General features: G+C 34.4%; 3 protein-coding genes across 5 annotated transcripts; all 3 read right to left on the bottom strand.

The window, feature by feature from the left end:
- Positions 1 to 766: 766 nt before the first annotated feature.
- Positions 767 to 2,952, bottom strand: LOC113734621 (probable 2-oxoglutarate-dependent dioxygenase AOP1). Its single transcript, XM_027261224.2, has 3 exons — positions 2,497 to 2,952; positions 1,988 to 2,309; positions 767 to 1,245 (listed from the first exon to the last, which is right to left on the bottom strand). The coding sequence occupies exons 1-3, from the start codon at positions 2,868 to 2,870 to the stop codon at positions 997 to 999; spliced, it is 945 nt and encodes a 314-aa protein (XP_027117025.1). The 5' UTR covers positions 2,871 to 2,952; the 3' UTR covers positions 767 to 996.
- Positions 2,953 to 7,904: 4,952 nt separating this feature from the next.
- On the bottom strand, positions 7,905 to 10,232 carry LOC113736735 (probable 2-oxoglutarate-dependent dioxygenase AOP1). The gene is made up of 3 exons (XM_072082259.1): positions 9,715 to 10,232; positions 9,305 to 9,626; positions 7,905 to 8,456 (listed from the first exon to the last, which is right to left on the bottom strand). The coding sequence occupies exons 1-3, from the start codon at positions 10,086 to 10,088 to the stop codon at positions 8,211 to 8,213; spliced, it is 942 nt and encodes a 313-aa protein (XP_071938360.1). The 5' UTR covers positions 10,089 to 10,232; the 3' UTR covers positions 7,905 to 8,210.
- A 4,381-nt stretch (positions 10,233 to 14,613) lies between these two features.
- LOC113736097 (stress-related protein-like) lies at positions 14,614 to 16,765 on the bottom strand. Of its 3 annotated transcripts, none has more exons than XM_072082257.1 (3): positions 16,538 to 16,765; positions 15,488 to 15,704; positions 14,614 to 15,328 (listed from the first exon to the last, which is right to left on the bottom strand). In XM_072082257.1, the coding sequence occupies exons 2-3, from the start codon at positions 15,605 to 15,607 to the stop codon at positions 14,837 to 14,839; spliced, it is 612 nt and encodes a 203-aa protein (XP_071938358.1). In that variant the 5' UTR covers positions 15,608 to 15,704; positions 16,538 to 16,765; the 3' UTR covers positions 14,614 to 14,836. The 3 variants fall into 3 exon arrangements, with proteins under 3 accessions (XP_071938358.1, XP_027118832.1, XP_071938359.1); XM_027263031.2 differs by having other exon boundaries at positions 16,608 to 16,765; XM_072082258.1 differs by lacking the exon at positions 16,538 to 16,765 and adding an exon at positions 15,817 to 15,962.
- Between the last annotated feature and the right edge of the window lie 2,146 nt (positions 16,766 to 18,911).

Raw genomic sequence — 18,911 nt, 5'->3', positions numbered from 1 at the left:
TAGTTTGCTCTTGTTTTTGATCGTTTGACTATTGTGCTTTCTTTGGATGGATAAAGGATAAGATCTTCATCAATGTTGTTAAACACGGACTGAAAAATGAACTTGGAAGAGTTTCTGGTTTGTGGTTTGACCGGTTCAACTCGATTCAATGTTCAATTATTTTCTATTTATTTTAATATTAAATAATGTGAATAAGGCTAAAATATTTATTCTAAAAATAAAAAAATTGTAACTCTAGTTGAATTGCCCTGTTGTTACAGATATTTATCGGTCCAATAGGTTTTTGACTCATTTAATTAAACTTTTGGGTCAATTATTAAACTTGATTGGAAACATTAGCTGGTTGCACCAGCTGGTTCGATCCAATTTTCAAAACACTAGTATTCATTGGTGGATTAAGAACCTTTGCTTGAGTTAATAAAGGCAAAACTTAACTAGAAGTCGTATTTAATAACATAAAAAAAATGACAGACGTCACTATTTCACCTTGTTAGAGTGTCTAATAGAGGTGTTACACTTTATGTAACAAATTTTTCTTGCTTGTAGATTTAATGTAATGTAGAAGACTTCTTGCCCATAGATTTAATGTAATGTAGATATAAACTAATTGTCAATTTGTGTAAATCTGCTCAAATGATAATATGTATTAAAGAAATTATTGGAAGGAAGTGATTAAGGTAGTTATGTATGATAACTGATTCTGATTCTCACTCCTATTCTGATTCTGATTCTTATAATCATGCATGCACAGATCTCATACATGATATAGGTTACTACAATCATCTTTTCAGGACCATACATTAATCAGACTTGTGGATATGAAACCAGAATAAAACTTCTTACAGGAAATACATGACAATCAACCAAACGCTACAGATGTGACCCTCTTGGTTAAATGAGCCAAGAACTCATAGACGTAGCAATTATTTAGTACATGAACTTTAGGATGTTCACATACATACAATTGAAATGGCACTACCACAACATAGACCTTCTTCAAACACCACAGAAATCTTTGAGGATGTTTTGTGATTTCCGTCCTTGGTCAGTGGCGTAAAAGTTGAGCAAATCTATATGGACAAATGGTTTGAACTGCAGTGGCTTTTCATCATTAACTAATTCTTCTGGTACTTGCACCATCTTGCTGAGGAATGAGAATAAGGCTATAGTGTACCTTGTTTCTTTTCCATTGGCGTCCATGGTTACTTTGTGGTTGGAAGAAAGCACTCTATCATTACTCCAAGCCTAATCCAAGGCCGAAAACGTTAGAATTTACACATGTTTACTTTGACATGCAAACGCTGAATTGTTTTTTTAATACTTCCACTTCTTCCTACGCTTTTTTTACCCACAATTGTCAAGTATAAAATTCGAACCTACTATACGTGTGATTTTTGTGTGTTTGGCATATCTGCAGATTAATTTATTGACACTAGGGAGTGAAAATTTTCAGTTTACACAACTGTATTAGATTTCTTTGACTTGTCTAGCTAAGTGAATGTCTACTTTTCTTTAATATTAGGCCTTTTCTATCCTATATCCCAAAGCCATTGAATAGACACACAAAAAGAGGGAGTGGACCCACAATAGAAATACTAATAACACATCACCAACTCCTTAAATTCAGGATACTTTGGCAATGACAATGTGAACTTTTGCAAACAAATTAAACCAGGCTCACTTCTTATTCTCTGCCCTCAGAGCAAAAAAATAGAAGAATCCAGCTTAGTAATAAGCACAAAGAAGTGTCTCTAGTTTGATTCATGCAACAAAAAACCTTTCTACTGTCACACTTTGTAAGTAACATAAGCTCAAGCTCTTATGCATAGTGTTCACTTTGTTCCCCAGAACTTGTGAGTAAATCAATTTTCATGGTTGAGAGACAAAATTATTTATTTATCTTCCCATTTTGTCCTATTGTGATCTTAATGCAATAAATATATGGCTCATGCATTTTTAGCAAATGACTTGTTCGCAATTATCAAACCTGGCAGGCATCCCCGGCCATCACAACGAAGGATTTTTGAGGAAAATCAACTTTGATCCATTCATCATCCCTTGTCCTTATTTCCAAGCCAGAAATGTGGTTCTGATAAAGGATGGTCAAAAAGCTCTTATCAGTATGAGAAGGAAAAGCCATGGTGGTCTCATTCACTTCTGGGGCTCTGTACTTAAGGAACCGAAGAAGATATCTGGTCGAGTCTATGTGAGAATCGCTGTATTTCTCAACACCATAGCTTTCGAACAGCATTTTTATTACCATTTCATCTAACTTCGCCACTGTCTTTGCAAATGAAAATGAACTTTCACTGAAAATTTTTTGACGCAAAAGAAAACAGGTAAGAGCAACCAAAAGGAACTAGAATTGAATGTAACGAGAATCATAAATCAAACATAAATAATTTGAAAAGAAAAAGTACTTACTTTGAATTTTATCTATCCCAAGCACTATAGATATATGATACTTGTTAAAAGACAAAAAAAAAAAAAAAACACCTGAAAGATTTGTTTCCTTTGGGCCACATGAGATTAGTGAAGCTTTGTACTCCATCAAGAGTGGTGGCATAATCAATCCCTAAGCCTTCATGGAGTGGAACAAAGGGAATTTGGCCGATGTAGCCGTGGTAAGGTTTTTCATTGATATTTTGGACTTTGAGTTCGGTCGGGAGGTCAAATAAATCATCAGCTGCTTGAAAGATGGCCTCATCAAGTTCGGGAGAAACTTTGTTGTACAAAGCTATAAAGCAGCCGTGGTTTTCGAGGGCATGCTGGATATCGTTGCATGCCGATGCCCAAGAGCTTGATCCCGGCTTCAGTTCTTCGTTTGTGAAGTCCACAACAAGAAGCTTTCTTGGTGCTGGGGAACCCATAGTTTTACTTTGTTGATTGATTACGAATAAGAAATGTATAGGGGCAACTTTTGGCAATGATTAGTGTGTTTGAGTGGGTTTCTATAGGGGATTTGGTTTATATATACTGTTACGACATCGTGAGGGCTTTTTTGGCACTCAACTACTTCTTTTTTTTGCATTTACTAAATTTGTCTATGATTCTCCATAAGTCACCATCGTGGAATCAATATATAATACAAATTACAATCAACCCTCACACTTGTGAGACATATATCCAACCCCTTTGGATCTTGGCCTTCGAGTTTAACCCCTAAATTAAAACTTCATTGGTGTGATAGGTATTTTTTTCACTCAAGTGTTTCATAGTTTTGGCTATATATATATAAGCGAGAAATACAGTTTTAGTCCTCAATTTAAGACACTTGAATACTTTTAGTCTCAAAAGATTAGGCAAAATATATATAAGTCCCTAATGTTTGGCGACTATGCCCTTTTAGTCCATAAAGTTTCGGCAAAATCAAATATGGTCCCTAATGCTTTTAATTTCATGCAGATTTAGGACAATTGAAAGATTTTTCTCAATTTTTGATGAAATCTAGTCACATGTAGTCACGAATTCGTTAAATTGGATTTCAAAAAAAATAAAGCAAAGTAGCGGCTTAATTTAAATAATAAGGATAACTCATTTGTGAATCATGGGTAACTAATTAATCAAGAAAACACAAAAAAAAAAAAGAAATTTTCAAATTATACAAAAAAATAGGGCATAGGGTTTTTTCTCTTGAGCACAGGAGTGATAGAGAGTGAAAACGAGTATTGGATCGATGAGTTAGCTACTTTGAATGGTTTCAACTTTGTAGTTTAACAAATTTCATCTTGTTTTCATCTTTTTTTCCAGAATCATTAACTAGTGGCATGCTAGCATGCAAGTTTTTAATCCATAATCTTTTTGTTTAAAGTTAGCCCCATTTTTCTTTTTTATTTTTAAGTTGAATTTGATACACACAAGCCTAAATTCGGTAATTGGAGAAAACCTTTCGGTTATCCTAAATCTTCTTCAAGTTAGATAAATTAGGGACCATATTTATTTTTATTGAAACTTCAAGGACTAAAATTGTGCATGTGTTGAACATTAGGGGACCAAATATGTTTTTGTTGAAACTTTAGGTGCTAAAACTATGCCAATGCTAAACATTAGGGACCAAATAAAACAATGCATGTGTAGAACTATATTTCTCCCAATATATAATTTACTAGAAATTGTAACCTAATACATGTATTTATGACGGATAAATTTGCATATGTGTCAAAATTTTTTGGTAGTATAATAAAGATGTTTAATGTTTTATTAATATATAAATTATTAATATATAGCAAAGATGTTTCATGTTTTATTAATATATAAATTATTTATTTTACGTAAGTTTCACCATCCACGTATTTGTTACGCCCCGCGACCTGTAGGGTGACATTTTTTTTTGTCAGCAACGATACATTTGTATAACCTATTCTATCCTAATCTAGGGAGAGGGGGAGCCTAAGGAGGCTGTTGTAAGAGCTAGTGGGTATACAGACCCAACTAGATCAAAGGAGTGCTATGGCACAACCTTAAATTTTTTTCGCTGCTGGTGAGGTTCAACTGGACCTGTAGGGTGACATGAAGGCCTTAACTGTGCTCCTTCCCATCGCCCAGCCATTGGTGCAAGTAACTTAGCGGCACTCAAGCAAGTAGCCGACGCAGGGGACCCGTTGACCAGCGCCAAGTGCCGATCTTTTGCCAGGATGTGGAGGCCAATTATATACTTTTAGGTATTAGTTATCCGGGATGTACAAGTATCTCACCCCACAGTTTTAGTGCAAGTGTTGGAATACTGCTAGCACTAATTAAGGTTATTTTTACAAGGATGTATATGGTAAATCTTATATATAGTAACAGTGTATATATATTATCATTATTAGATCCATGATTTATGCATAAAAATTAAATTTTAAATTTAAATTTTACAATGTATATATCATCGGTATAGAAAAAATTAATCCATACATATATGTATGTGTGTATGTGAGCTCACTAAAACATCAAGCAAGTATTATGTAACGGTTTACACTAAGCAGGTCACATGATCCAATTGTAATTTTTCTGAATACTATTGTAATAGTTCTCTTTGCTATCAATGTAAATGAAGCATGACTTAAAAAAAAAAAAAAGCCAAAAGTAATTGAAGCTTGATGTTATTCCACTTTGCCTCTATAACCATTTTGCCACATTTATATTTTATTCACTTCAAATATGATTGCAGTGCACTTTAATTGCCGACGGAAGCAACCAGACAGAGCTCTGCTTAATTGCCCTTAACACACTGGTATGTCATTTAGCTGCACTGGAATCTTATCTTGGAATCATATTGAGAGTCTTCTGAGCAATAATTTTCCTTCTCTTATACTTTTGGTCATCAGTCGTCAACCATTTTAGAATATATTCTTCAGTACGTAGTAGCATCCATATATAGTATGTAATCTTCAGGTTCAGGCTTACCTAAAATACTTGGACTGGTGCCGACTGGTCTAACACCTTTCCAATAATAAATCTTCATACGCACGAGAGTGTTGCAAGATAATCTTTTATAAGATCAGAAAGCTGTCAAATGATAGCTGATGGCAATTGGGTAAGAAGAAGATAGGCGTGGGAAAGGCCCACTGCAGTAGTCACGTTTGTCCGATGCGTTGCCGTTGCACCGTCGCCTTGGCCAGAGCACCCCACCGTGTCTGTCTGTATGTAAATAAAATAAGAAAGAGAAAAACGAATGCTCTGTTCTGCTGTACATATTTGCGTCTTTCTTCTAGGTTTTTTGTTTGATGTCACAGCTCATTTTCGTTATCTTTTGGGTGCATTAAAGAAAACTGTGATGTCTACTTTGTGATAACCCATAATGGTTAATGCAGAACTTTTCTTTGTTTTAGAGTCGGAGGATGTAACTGCTTGATTCTTTTCCTTTTTTGTTTTGTTGCTAGAAGGGTGTAACTACTTGATGATTTCTATCTCTAAAGTGACATTTGATTAGAAGAAATACAATTTTGGTCACCAATGTTTGAGCCATAGCAAAACTTGAATGTTTCAATCGAAACAAATATGGTGCACAAAGCCTTTGATTTTTGTCAAAGTAGGACAATTATCGAAAATTCAAAAATGCGTGATGATTAGAATCAACTTGTTACTAGTCAACAATTTTGACAATCCACTTTTTTGTGTCCAATTTTTTGGTAACTAATAATTATAGTTCCTTAAGTTTCAATATTAATAGGAAAAATTTTAGGATGAAATGAGATAACAACTTTTTTGAAATTCCATTAGATGTGTATTAAGAATTCTAATGAATAAAAAATGAAAAAAAAAACTAATTAGACATTTTCTTTTAGTGTTTCAATTATTCATGGCACTAATTTCTCGTATGTTCTTCTCCATTCCATAGTTAGAATTAGTCCTATTATTTGCTTAATCTCATTGTCTTAGATATAGCATAATATATGTGTTTGTAGTTTTGCACAATAAATAACTAATTGATAATGGGTTTTGCGCAATAAATAAGTAATTGATAATGGGTTTTGCACAATAAATTTTTATTCATTAATTAATAATTCGGTCAACATTCACAGGACCCTTTAGGTTCTTCCACATGACAGAACGTCATAAAACTCTGTCAGTTCTTGTCCTTTGCTTGAATTCCTCTGCAGCATTCTTGGTATATTTGTTATTTAATCAGTAGCCTCGTTTACAGCTTGAGGAGCTCCTGGTTGAGGATGAAAATGATGTGCAAGAAGACCATTATGAAAATACTTCCACTCCTCTTCTTCCACTTCCGCGTGAGGCGGTGGTATGAGATATTGGATATTACTGAAGCTGCTGCATGAAATACAGTTAATGGTTGTTTGGGAGTTTGACAAAATTCATGGTGGAGCTCATTTATTTTCCTTCTTTTAGATGGTTGGGATTGTAGGGTTGGGGGGGGGGGGGGGGGGGGGGAATTGCGTGACCAGTGTAAAGATTGTATAGTTTAGCTTTGCAATGAAATACACATATAATGGAAATATTAAGGAAATATTAAGTAACCTATATTTCCTTAGCTTTTAGTAACGGTTGCTTAAAATTTAGGAAAAAAAAAAAATTTAAGCAATCATTTCCAAAATGTTCATGGCTATGATTGGTCAAATTGTAAAATTTGAAATGTGCAAGTCTCAAATCACATATGCACATCGTTTTTAATACTATGTATGAACTTGGAGAAAAGGTGTTCTAAGCTTACATAATATTTTGAGTAATGTATATTGTTAAACAACGGACTTATATTTTGTTTAAATGGATGTAAGTGTCCCAGAATAGTCGCACGCACAATCATCTCTACCCTTAACCTGTTTGTTACTAGGGTTGGGGGCTGGTGACGCACTGCCACTGCAGAGCTTTCTCGTTGATGACATGACATAGAGGATTAGAAAGAATCAATGACACATTGAGTTGATAAAGAGTATATATATATATATAAGATTAATCTTTCCTACATTGACAGTGTATACACTATCAGCGTTGGATGAATAATAACTATGCAAAATTTGAATTTAAACTTTAATTTTTGCACACATGTCATGAATTCAACGATGATAGTGTATACACCATCAATGTAGAAAATATTTACTCTAATATTATATATATATATATATATATAGAGAGAGAGAGAGAGAGAGAGAGAGAGAGAGAGAGTTGTCATTTTATATGAAATTGTTTTGGCAGGATAATTTTGCTTTGCCAGTTTCCTGAGCCAGAGACATGACCTCAATGCACTTAATCACTAGACTCTACGCCTTGGATCCTTTGATCCAGGTTTGAGAAATTACTTTTGGCTACATAAATTGCTCGATTAATTAATGACTTATCGCATGCAGGTAAAAGTTTATGAAGATGTTAAAATCAGTATTGGGTCGAACCTGAAATTAACAGAACAACTGGTATGGTATTCAGCTGGCAAATGGCAAAAGTATATTGGATTTGCGAAGTGGAGATCATGGAACAAGTTCAGCCTTCATATTTCACTTCTGCAAGAAGAAAGATAGAGCCCAAACATGACTGGCTATGATACATGTATTTAAGGGACTGATTTTTTCATTATTTTAGATATTAAACGTACATTTAATAGGTTGACTCTGCATATAACACAAACTCTTAAATCGAAGAGTTATTCATTTTCCAAATCTTTATTTCTTCTTCATCTAATTTGCCAGCACATAGCCTTCCTCTTCGCCCTTAAGTTCATTCCTTAATGCTCAGTACTATCAGATTTTCATCAACTTAGGCATAGGGCTGACAACTCAAACACCACAGTAGTCTCTTATGGGACATTTTGATCGCTTGCCCTCATCAGTGTAGTAGTAGTCAATATACTTGTAGTGATCGAATGGCTTAAACTGCAGCGGATGCTCATCATCAACTAGTTCTTCCGGTACTTGAACAATCAAGTCTCTGATGAATGTAAATAGGCCGAGTGAATACCTTTCTGCATTTTCGGTCATTACAACCCGATGGTGTGGAGGTTCAATCCTGCCATTAGTCCATGCCTAGGCCATCCACATCACAAAAAGAACTCTAGAGATTAATTAACTCAAACATAAATACTTCAATGATTAGAGTCATAGAATTGATAATGAAATATCCCTCAAACATAAAAGCTACAATGATTAGAGTCATGGTATTGATAATGCGATAATTGTGGTAGCACATGATATTCCAATAATTAGCCTGCTCGTCTTGTTAGTATTTTCGTAGCATTATCCCTCAACCTATTCAGCTTTCAGACTTAATTAGTTTCATTTTATCAAAATTTCAATTTCCTACATAAATTTTTCGTGTATAATTTTCAGATTGTTCAAGAAACTTTTCCAAACGCTAAATGATTCTTTGTATATATCTATGGGTTGTACGCAACTTAAAAACGGTCAAAGGATTACACATATTTGGATAATCTCAATTTATCTGACAACTTCATACAACTTGTAATAAGATTGTGAGTGTGACAAATAAACATGTGAATCAGATTAGTCAATATAAGAGATACCACTTTTTGTTTTTCTTTTTTTTTCCCTATAGAGAAGTGAACAAGCCTGCAGATTTGCTTGCTAATTATGCTTGTAGTAGTACAAGAAACTCAATTTTCACTAGCTTTTCTGATTTGCCTAAACTTGTAAAAGGGGATTCCGCCTAAATAAAATGGCTTACCCTTCGTGTAGAATTATTTAGTTTCATCTTGTGTATCTTTGGAGGTTTCAATATATGTCTCCCTCTCTGTAATAACATTTGATTATTAATAAAAGCTGGCCAACAACTTCTTGTGTACGGGGTATTGCCGCTTAAAAAAAATTGAAGGAATATGGACCGAAGATGAAGCTCTGTGGGGCGTGCAACTTACCATGCATACATCACCAGCCATGACGATGAAAGAGAACGGAGATGGATCAATAACCATCCACTCGCCATCCTTAGTTTTGATCTCAAGACCTTTTACTTGATCTTGTTGAAGAATGGACATGAAGCTTTTGTCTGTGTGAGGGACAATTCCCAAATTCTTTTCATTTTCATGAGGTCTTCGATACTTGATTAACCTAAGAAGGTAGGACATCGACCCAAGGAGACTTTCATAATTCTTCTCTATACCATAAGCCTCCGACACCATTCTCATCACCATTTGATCTAACTCAGCCACAATCTTCGAGTACGAGAATGCAGTTTCACTGTTCAAAAATGAAACAACGAGTATTATAGTTTTACGCAACAAATGCAAATCGAAACAACAATGAAGAATCAAATAATTTCGTATACCTGAAACTATGATTTCCGTTGGGCCACAATAGATTGGTGAACTTTTCAACTCCATCAAGAGTAGTGGCATTTTCAATGCCTAAACCTTCATAGAGAGGAATAATAGGCTCTTGTCCAACATAGCCGTGTGAAGGTGTATTAGAAGTGTTTAGGACTTTGATTTCGGTTGGGAGATCAAACAACTCCTCAGATGCACGGAAAATAGCTTCATTAAGTTCCAAAGTGACTTCATCATAAAGGGCTATAAAACAGCCATAGTCTTCCAGCGCACGTACAACAGCTTGCCTTGTAGATGGCCAAAAACTAGAACTTGGATCTAAGTTTTTCTTAGTGAAGTCTATGACAGGAAGGTAGTTCTGTGTTAGAGAACACATGAAAAGGATCGTTATCCTGTAGCTTGCTTTGCTTGGATTATTGAAGTTTAAGATTGACAAGTGAAAGAGAATCTACAGTTTATGATAATTGCTAAGAACTATTCTGCTCAGGCATTTACAGGATCTTTTAAGGCCAAAGGGTACCTTGATCTTGGTTTATTGAAGTAGTTAGTAATGGTCATCTATCATATCCTTTAGGTGGCAATTAAAAAAAAAAAAAAGTCGTCATGTTGTGGGGAAAGTTTTATCTTAAATTGCTTGAAAAGAACAAGTTTCGCCTAAACCTGCCTATTCTTTTTGATTGATTCTGATGTAGGGTTTTAAATTCTTTTGTTGTTCATCAATAAGTGGTCCCATAATATGGCGAATCAATTATTAGCGTTAGGTAGAGTGTCTTTCCTAACAAAAACTCCAAATTGCCTTTCTCGTAGTAGTAACTATGAAGCAAGAAGGGGAACTTCTTTCAGGACGAAGTGAGTCACAAATCGTTTAATCCTCCCTTCTTTGCCTTCATAATTGTATTAAATGCTTTCTTCTTTGAATAGAAACTTCATTTGTAAACATTTCCAGACACAAAAACTTTCTTTTTTTTTTTTTTCAATGAACAAAAGTTTGACAGTTTAACTAGAGGGAAAAAAAAGAAAAAATTTCCTATATAATTTACCATGCAAGCGCGGGCACACTCATATTTAAAATTCCCCAACATTCAATCACTTTAACTCATCAATTTGATGTAAGTACTCTTTTAGGAATATCTTTTTATAAAAATTTGTGCCTTTAAGACACTGGTTAACACACATTTTTTTAAAATGTTATTATGCATTAGATTTATTTTCCGCTTTCATTTTTATATATATTCTCTATTTAACCCTACTATTTAAAAAAAAAAAAAAAAGGTATCACTTGGAGATCCAATTAACTGGCTACCAAACCTTTTCAAGGATTAACACCTCAATCCTCCGTTATTTAATGAGTGCCTTGGGACAAAAGCACCTGTTACAGAAATCCATAAATATCTTGTCTGCTACCAGAGGCTCACTGCCAATTTATGGTAATTATGTGTCTAAATAGATTGTCCATTTGTGTCGATGACTTAAATTTTAGCATGCATTAAAGAAATCATTCAATTTTTTGTCCAATATTCACAAGTTGGATACACGAAACATATCAAATCCGCCCAAAGTTGTCATAATTACGATGAGAAACATAACGAATAGTTGACCATGAAACTAAGGAATGAGGGACTAAAGAAATTGTGCTTGACAAAGAAATATGAAGTCATTGAGAAGGATTCGAACGTGAGAAGGATTCAAAGGGCGAGCCTATGAACTGTGAGCCCCAGTGCTGCCTATCACGAGGTGGGACGTACAGGGTAGCTCCAGTACCCCACCAGATTAGAGTATTAGACATGTTGGAATTTTGATAGGACTTTGATGCTGAGTTTTTAGACTAATAATAAATTCCAAATCATTGCATTTTGTCTTCTGTGGTAACGTCACTCGTAGAAGGTTAAACAGATGATTTGTATGAATATTCGGAGGGATGATGATTACAGAAATGGGGCACATATGGTTGTTCTATTCACGGTTCAAAAGTTTTTACTTAGGCAAAAATTCAAAATGTGCCATCCAAATAATGTCACATCACTCTAATGTAATTAATATGTTTTAAGTCATATATATCTTGTTGACAAAAAATTAAACCAAACTATTTAGACTTTTAATAGTTTTAGAAGTTGATTTGTTATTTGATAACTAGATTAGAATTTGTGTCAAAACTGGTTTAGGAAATATAATAGACTTGTGTTTAGATATTAGTATTGAAATAAATATTATGGTTTTATGTGTTTATTTAAAGACTTGAGTCCGACTTTTGTTATTAAGAGACTTGTGATTTTTGAGTTATAAAATTATTTCCTCTCCAGCATAATACTTTGCCTTCCTCTACCCAAAGGGCGATTAGACAATTGAGAGCATGAAACTTTGTTGTTATCTTTTTACTTTTCCAACTTATTGTTTCCGGCACTTGTGCTTCTGACTAGTAGGTTTGTGGACATTTGCTCCTTCATTTTATGTCTTGGAAAGTACTTCATCCTTTTTTGATTTATTGATTGGTTTGTGAGATTCCAATGTTACTTCCGCTATGCGATTTTTTGTGTTAACATATCGAATACTGTAGCTCTCATAAAAAAATTGTAAAAATAAATTACAATAATATACAATATGTTCAAAAGGTGTTATAGTGTTTAAAATCTATTAAAGGAGATATTATAGTACAATTGTTCCTGCCCCTTTACTAATGTTTATAGCTAAACTACTTATGATGCCTTCTGTCTTTTTGGTTTACTTGTACAATCTTATATTGATGATTATCATGACTAACTATACTTGGATGATCTTCGTAACAACTTATGATGCTATTGTGAGTTTGCAGACAATGCTCCATATAGATCTTCTGTTGACGGTCTATAGTTGGATGATGAACAGTTTCTATTGGACATCCACTAAAGAAATGCTTTGTTATGTACTATTGATTGCTAAGACATTGAATTGCCACAAATTGTCAAGCAAAATGCCAAAAACTAGAGAGAAATAATCATCCATTGTGACCTATATTGCCTGTCAGTTGAATAAATGAATATTTCAATTTGATTATGGTGCAAACCTAGATGGATTAACATCTCTATTCAAGTCTAAGAGGAAAGAAGAATGGGCTGTGGCAATAGCAACTCTGGCAAGGGGTGTGACCCTTGTTATAATTAAATCAATTAAAAAGTTATGCAATTTTCTTGTGCCTCTATAACAAAAAAAATTTAAATTTTTAGTTAATATTGGAAACTATAAACTAGATTAGAACTTTCTTTTTTATTATCCTACATGACAATCAGGATAACTAGATGGCAACAATAATATCATTATGGAAATAAAATTTGAAAGTAAATCATATTGGAAATATTTTTTTTAGCAAGATTTTTATTTTGGCAAAAAACTCACTCCTACTCTAAGTATGTAATATATAGATTGATTTCCTTAGACTGCTGTCTGAAATTTCTACTTTATAGATGGGAAAACATTTTGATGTTATTACGCAGTGCCGTTTGACCTGGTAGACAGATCCTATAAAAGAAAGCTGCTGGAGAACCCGTAGTAATTAAATTAGTAGTAAATCACGCACACCTTAGAAAGTGGAAAGTAATCCAGCACGCTAATCATGCATATGGTGTCAATTGCTGCTAATCATTAGATGTTTTTGCCTTTTTCTTCTGCAATTTTCTGGTTTTATACTTAAAAGAATGTGAGATATGAGCTGCACGTGATTTTTTTATATAAGAACAGTAGGAGAAATGAGTAGAGGGACTAAAACGGTGCTTTTTTCATATATAAGATGAAAAATGATCATTTCATCTATAAGTGACCTTAAAAAAATACAAAACTAACATGTGAGAGACAAAAAAAACATCATTTCATATGTTAGATGAGTTGCTCCTGATTTGTCAAAAAAGAAAACATTAGTTGACGGTGGATTCTGCTTTTATTCCTTAAACGTCAAAGCTATTGGATGTTATTAATGAACCCATTTATTATATTATTATTATTATTATTTGATCAATATAATTATTATTATTTTTAGGGTGATGTTATTTACAATCTAAATATGTTATTTGCACTCTCACTATTCCATTTTCAATTTGATGAGACCGTATAACCCCTACCCTAATTTCTTTTCTTGTCTATGAGAAATTTAGGGGTAATATGATCTCATCAAAATGAAAATAGAATAGTGGGAGTGCAAATAACAATACGTTATTTTTAAAGTATATATTACCTCATGTATAAAAATACAGCTAATTAATCACATTATTCAAAATTGCAAACTTAAAATTACTAGTACTTAACCAATAACCAAAATGACTGTTGGCCACCACCATAGTCTTTAAGAGTTGGTGGATTGGGAGATTAAGAGTTTAAACATTGTCTTCCACCACTTGTCACCTTATGTAGCTTACTACTTTAAGTGGTTTAAATCCATACGAGTGCACGCACCCGTGTGGGCCGATAATAGTTGTCGGTTCTCCAATAATAGTGTGATGATAGCTTAATTCCCATCGGTTCTCCAACAAATTAAATCCACATGTGTGCACGCACCCGTCATGTCGTTCGATAATGGTTTAGTTTCTGTCGGTTCTTCAATAGGCCCAGTTGAACCCTCTTATAGGGTAGACAAGTCACTGAGTGACAAAAAAAAAAAAAAAAAAGCTTCTGGTACTTGCTTCTACTGGGAAGTGAACTGATAAACAAACTAAAGAAATACTGTAGAAGATTATATGTTCCTTGGACAATTTAATAGTAATACGCGAAGTCGATGAGAACCCAAGGCAAATATTAGCATGTCTCGATGTTGTAACTAGCCAAACATTGACAGTAATATGATACTCTAATATCTTTCCAAAGCACAAGAAAACATGAACACTAATTACCAGTACATGATAAGATGAAGATTTTGGCTTATACCCGCAAGCACAAGATTATGCAAACGAAATTAAACAAACGATTACATTAACGGATACTCCCATACATTTAGCATAAAATTATGCAAAAGATATTTCCTCAAAGACTGTGGGAGACAACCCTTCCCTTCCACAATGAAAGACAGACACCACAATACGAGAGTTATAGTAGTAAAAAATAAATGAGCAAGTAATCGTTAACCACCAACAGGCAACGGGCAACAGGCAACAACAAATCGATTTAGGTTGACGTTGACACGGTAAAGGTTTCGGCATCACTTGAAACGGTGGGCACACTCTGAAACACTTTGCCAATTCTCTCAATCGGCACCACGGGCAGGTTCTGCCACACCGTGTAGCCGTAACCCCTCTGCGCCGCCCTGTAAGCCACGGTTTCATTGTATTTCTTGCACCAATAAGCAGCCGTGGGGACAATCATTTGAGCCACTTGAGGGAACAGGGGGAGCTGGTTCAGCGAGCGCCAAGCCGACACCGCATACTGCTCAGCTAGGGGCTCGTACTTGAGATAAAATTCCTTGGCTGTAGGCTCGTACGTGTTATAAAGCGTTTGGGCGATGCTTTTAGAGCCGTCCACCAAGCCGGCCCGCTGCAACTCGGAGGCCACCCCTCTAGCCACCTCAGGGGCCTTCTGAGGCGCCGAGAGCAGCTGATGTGAGAATTGCTTCAGCACCGGGGGTACATGACGGTCTAACTCGTTAATCGATTCGTCGACCTGCAAATCACGAGAGTCAAGGGTGAGCTGATGATCACGTGAATTATTAGATGGCTACGGGGGGAATGAATGAAGGATTCAGGAAAAGGAAAGCCGTCGCGATTCATGTAACTACTGACTTTTGAGGAAGAAGATAACCAAACAAGAAAAAAGAAAAACCTTGCGATCTGCGAACTGGAGAAGCTCCAAGGAGATGTCGCAGAACTTGCGGTAGACAGGTCCAATGGCTGTTCTGACAGTTGCTTCCACAATTTTAACGCCCGGAGCTTTCTTTCGCATAGTTGTAGAGTGATGAGAAGGAAACGATCATGTAGATTGCTCCTACTTGGACGAAATCAAGATACTTGAGCTCCTTTTTCTCGCCTCGTCCCTCAACCTTAACGAATTCGATTCACAGAATTAGCATGTCAAGGATTTGGATATGATTTGCAGGGGAAAGAAGTTTAAAATAAATAAATAAAAGGACATGCATATGGCCAATAGCTTGCCTAGTTTGTGAGTTTAGGAAAGAAAAGAAAAGGACTGAAGCCTTAAGCTAGAAAAGAAAAGATTGGAATATCTTTCCACATGTTATTTGGGAGTTTTGGGGGAGAAAGGGAATGAAGTAATTTTACTTTGTTTGGAAGTGGAGAAAAGTGAAAAGAAAAGATTTTGTTTTACATAGAGGCCCTTAAATCTTAAATTTACATGAGCATGAGTATTCGACTAGGTTGTTTTGTTAAATTTTGTATATTATTCATTCAATAATTAATAGATCTTAAAAAAAACCAAAATATGATTTTTGTGAAGGAAAAATAGTAATATAATAAAAAGTGGAATAAAGAATGACACATGAAATAGATCCGTTATGATTATATTATAATCTTTTTAAAGATAAAAGTAGTATATGTAATAATTCACTTAATTAACCAACTCTACTTTCTCACATTTCTAGCCCGATTTTAGGCAGAAAGTTTTTCTAACTTGGAAGGGACCAAACGTCCTTCCTTTTCTGTTCAATTCTTTCCTATCCATAGTTTCAAACTTGAGAAAAATTCAACTTTTTTCATTAATCTTTTCCTTTCTCACAAAATCTGCTCTCTATGGTGACAACTGACAAGACATCCACGCACATAGCAAGGGAAAGAAAAAAGATTAGATGTATTCTTTTGCAATTTTCACGAAATCTTGACAAGCCTATACGGTGCCAATAAGCTAGAAAGAGTTTACCAGCACAGAGAAAATTATATCAAGAAGGTGGCTAGAAGATGAAGGAAGGAGGTCGAGTGGTCATGCTCACCGGCGCCGTCGGCTGTTTGACTTCATCCGATTCCGCCATAATCTCCCTTTGAAGAAATTGAGAATGATAATTAGAGAGAAGAAGAGGAACACACGAGAGACAAGTTACCCACTAGTAATATGCAAAGTGCAATTGCTAAAAGTCAAATAAATACAGTGAATTCGATACGATGTGCCTTATGTTGTATGTGAACGGAATCAAATGTTAGTAACCACCGCCCCTTTTATGACGGTGGTGGTTCCCAACATTGTCCATGTGACCGCCGAGCGGTGAGCACTAAGAAATCTATAAAAATGGAGACAGGTGAAATAAATAAACTGGATTCGATACAATGTGCCATATTTTTTTTTTAATTGAGGGTAATGTGCCTCACGTTTTATGTGACTGGAATCAAATGTTAGTTATTATCCCAAAAAAAAAAAAAGGAACCAAATGTTAAGCACTTAAATTTAATGGATTTAGATTTTAACATATTCAAACCGTTTGATAATAAAAAATTGAATATTTGAATTAATTAAGTCGCATTGAATTTCGTACACAAAATTTGCTTCCAAAATTAAGTGATAAACTATTCACTTATCACTAATTGTGATATGCATTCAAATATATTAAATTTAATATTTAATAATTCAATAAATTAATGGATTTAGATTTCAGCTTTCAAATTTCAAACATCAATTTTATCAAACGCACCTAATAACCATTGGCCCCTTTTATTATTGTGGCTCCCAATATTGTCCACGCGACAGCTGAGCAGTAAGAAATCTATAAAAATGGCTTAGGTTAGGCTCTGCATTTTTGTTCCTCGCGTGAGCAACAAAAAATTGTTGTTTCCTTTTTCTTCTTTTTTTGGGAATTAATTATATCGATCATTGCTATTTTTTGGAATTTTTATAAAAAATATACTGTAATAATTTAATACATGTAATATAAAAATATGACTGATAAATATATTCATGAAAAATATAAAAAAAATTTTAAAGAAAAAGGGCAATACAAACAAGTTCCGCTCACCTTTTTTTCACAAAATTACTCTCTTTTGACCAAAAAGTATTAAAAATTGAAATATAACTCACCCAATACTTACACATGAGAAATTTTATCATGGATTAACAACTTGGCAAAATTTAGCAAGCTTTAGTGGTTCCTCTTTATGTATAAATTTCAAAACTTACACAAATTGTTGCTAATAGAATCAGTACGGTAAGTTTCAAGATTTTGTTGGAAAGCATTTTCATTAATCAAAAATTAATTACTGAGTTTGGAAGTAATTAGTCTAGACCCAAAGAAAATTTTTGACTTATGCACCATTCCAAGTTCCAAGTTCCAACACATCACTCGGTTAATTACTTTTGGCACGACTCTCAAAGCCACATTCTAGTAGGTAACACCACAATTAAGTACTCCAAATTCTTAACGGTTTGCAAAATAACACTTTTTTCTTCCCCTTAGTGCCTGGTGTACTAATTTACTACTCCCCGGGGCAAAAAGAAGAAGGCTTACAGGCACTGGTAGACACTGCTAGTTTTCCACGCGCGGATTTGTAGAAGTTCCGTTAAGCGTTGGGTGGGCGGCAAAGTATGGGCGGATGCGAACCTTGCCGGCACGCTTCACTATGATGGCGGTTTCCTCCAATCTCATCTAAAACAGTTTTGAACTTCTTTGAATCTCTCATGCGCAGCCCCCGCTTCCTCTTTGGGCTTTTCTTTATCTCGGCGGGATGCTAAAGTTAAAAGGGGGGAAAAGGAAATGCCGTCTAATAACGCCCATTTAGAGTTGCATGGTTTATTGATAAGTAGTAGAGCTTTTACTAAAAGCACTTGTTAAGTGATTAAGTACTTTCAAATATATTATGTGGATACATTGTATTGGATAATATACAATTTAAAATTTTTTAAATATATTTATTTAGTTTATAATACAAGATAAAATGATTAAATTTAATATATTATTTTTTTTAACGCAAAAACTATTCTAAAAGTATCAAATTTGAGTTTTTTGCTAAAAGTGGTTTTAATATACAAAATTTTTGCTACTAATTTTATGAGATGATATTCACCTATTGCCTCAAAAATACTTTTAGTACCAAAAAGTGCTTTTTTACTAGAAATACTGTAACCCCAAACTGAGCTTAAGTCTGATACCAAGTGATAAGTGACTAATTTACGTAATAATTGTATGACATTTTATATTATTTTTAGTCACTTTGGGTATATTATTGGAAGAATATGAATCATTTTGGCTATAATTGGTGAAAAATGCTTTTAAGTGATTAAATGAGGTTTTTATCACTTTTTACTTGGA

Source organism: Coffea arabica, chromosome 3c (genome assembly GCF_036785885.1).
Source record: "Coffea arabica cultivar ET-39 chromosome 3c, Coffea Arabica ET-39 HiFi, whole genome shotgun sequence".
In the NCBI taxonomy this organism is placed as follows: domain Eukaryota; kingdom Viridiplantae; phylum Streptophyta; class Magnoliopsida; order Gentianales; family Rubiaceae; genus Coffea; species Coffea arabica.
Note: the sequence above shows the minus strand (reverse complement) of the source record. Positions and strands in the feature narration are given on the sequence as shown.

Bases quoted from the DNA above. Each gene is read 5' to 3' on its own strand.
- LOC113734621 (XM_027261224.2), bottom strand. From the start codon at position 2,870: ATGGGTTCCCCAGCACCAAGAAAGCTTCTTGTTGTGGACTTCACAAAC. The intron at 2,310-2,496 runs GTGTTTTTTTTT...AAAAATTTTCAG, and splicing joins AAAGGAAACAAATCTTTCAG to TGAAAGTTCATTTTCATTTG. The intron at 1,246-1,987 runs GTTTGATAATTG...GCCTTGGATTAG, and splicing joins TGGCCGGGGATGCCTGCCAG to GCTTGGAGTAATGATAGAGT.
- LOC113736735 (XM_072082259.1), bottom strand. From the start codon at position 10,088: ATGTGTTCTCTAACACAGAACTACCTTCCTGTCATAGACTTCACTAAG. The intron at 9,627-9,714 runs GTATACGAAATT...ATTTTTGAACAG, and splicing joins AACGGAAATCATAGTTTCAG to TGAAACTGCATTCTCGTACT. The intron at 8,457-9,304 runs GTAAGTTGCACG...TGGATGGCCTAG, and splicing joins TGGCTGGTGATGTATGCATG to GCATGGACTAATGGCAGGAT.
- LOC113736097 (XM_072082257.1), bottom strand. From the start codon at position 15,607: ATGCGAAAGAAAGCTCCGGGCGTTAAAATTGTGGAAGCAACTGTCAGA. The intron at 15,329-15,487 runs GTTTTTCTTTTT...CGTGATTTGCAG, and splicing joins TCCAGTTCGCAGATCGCAAG to GTCGACGAATCGATTAACGA.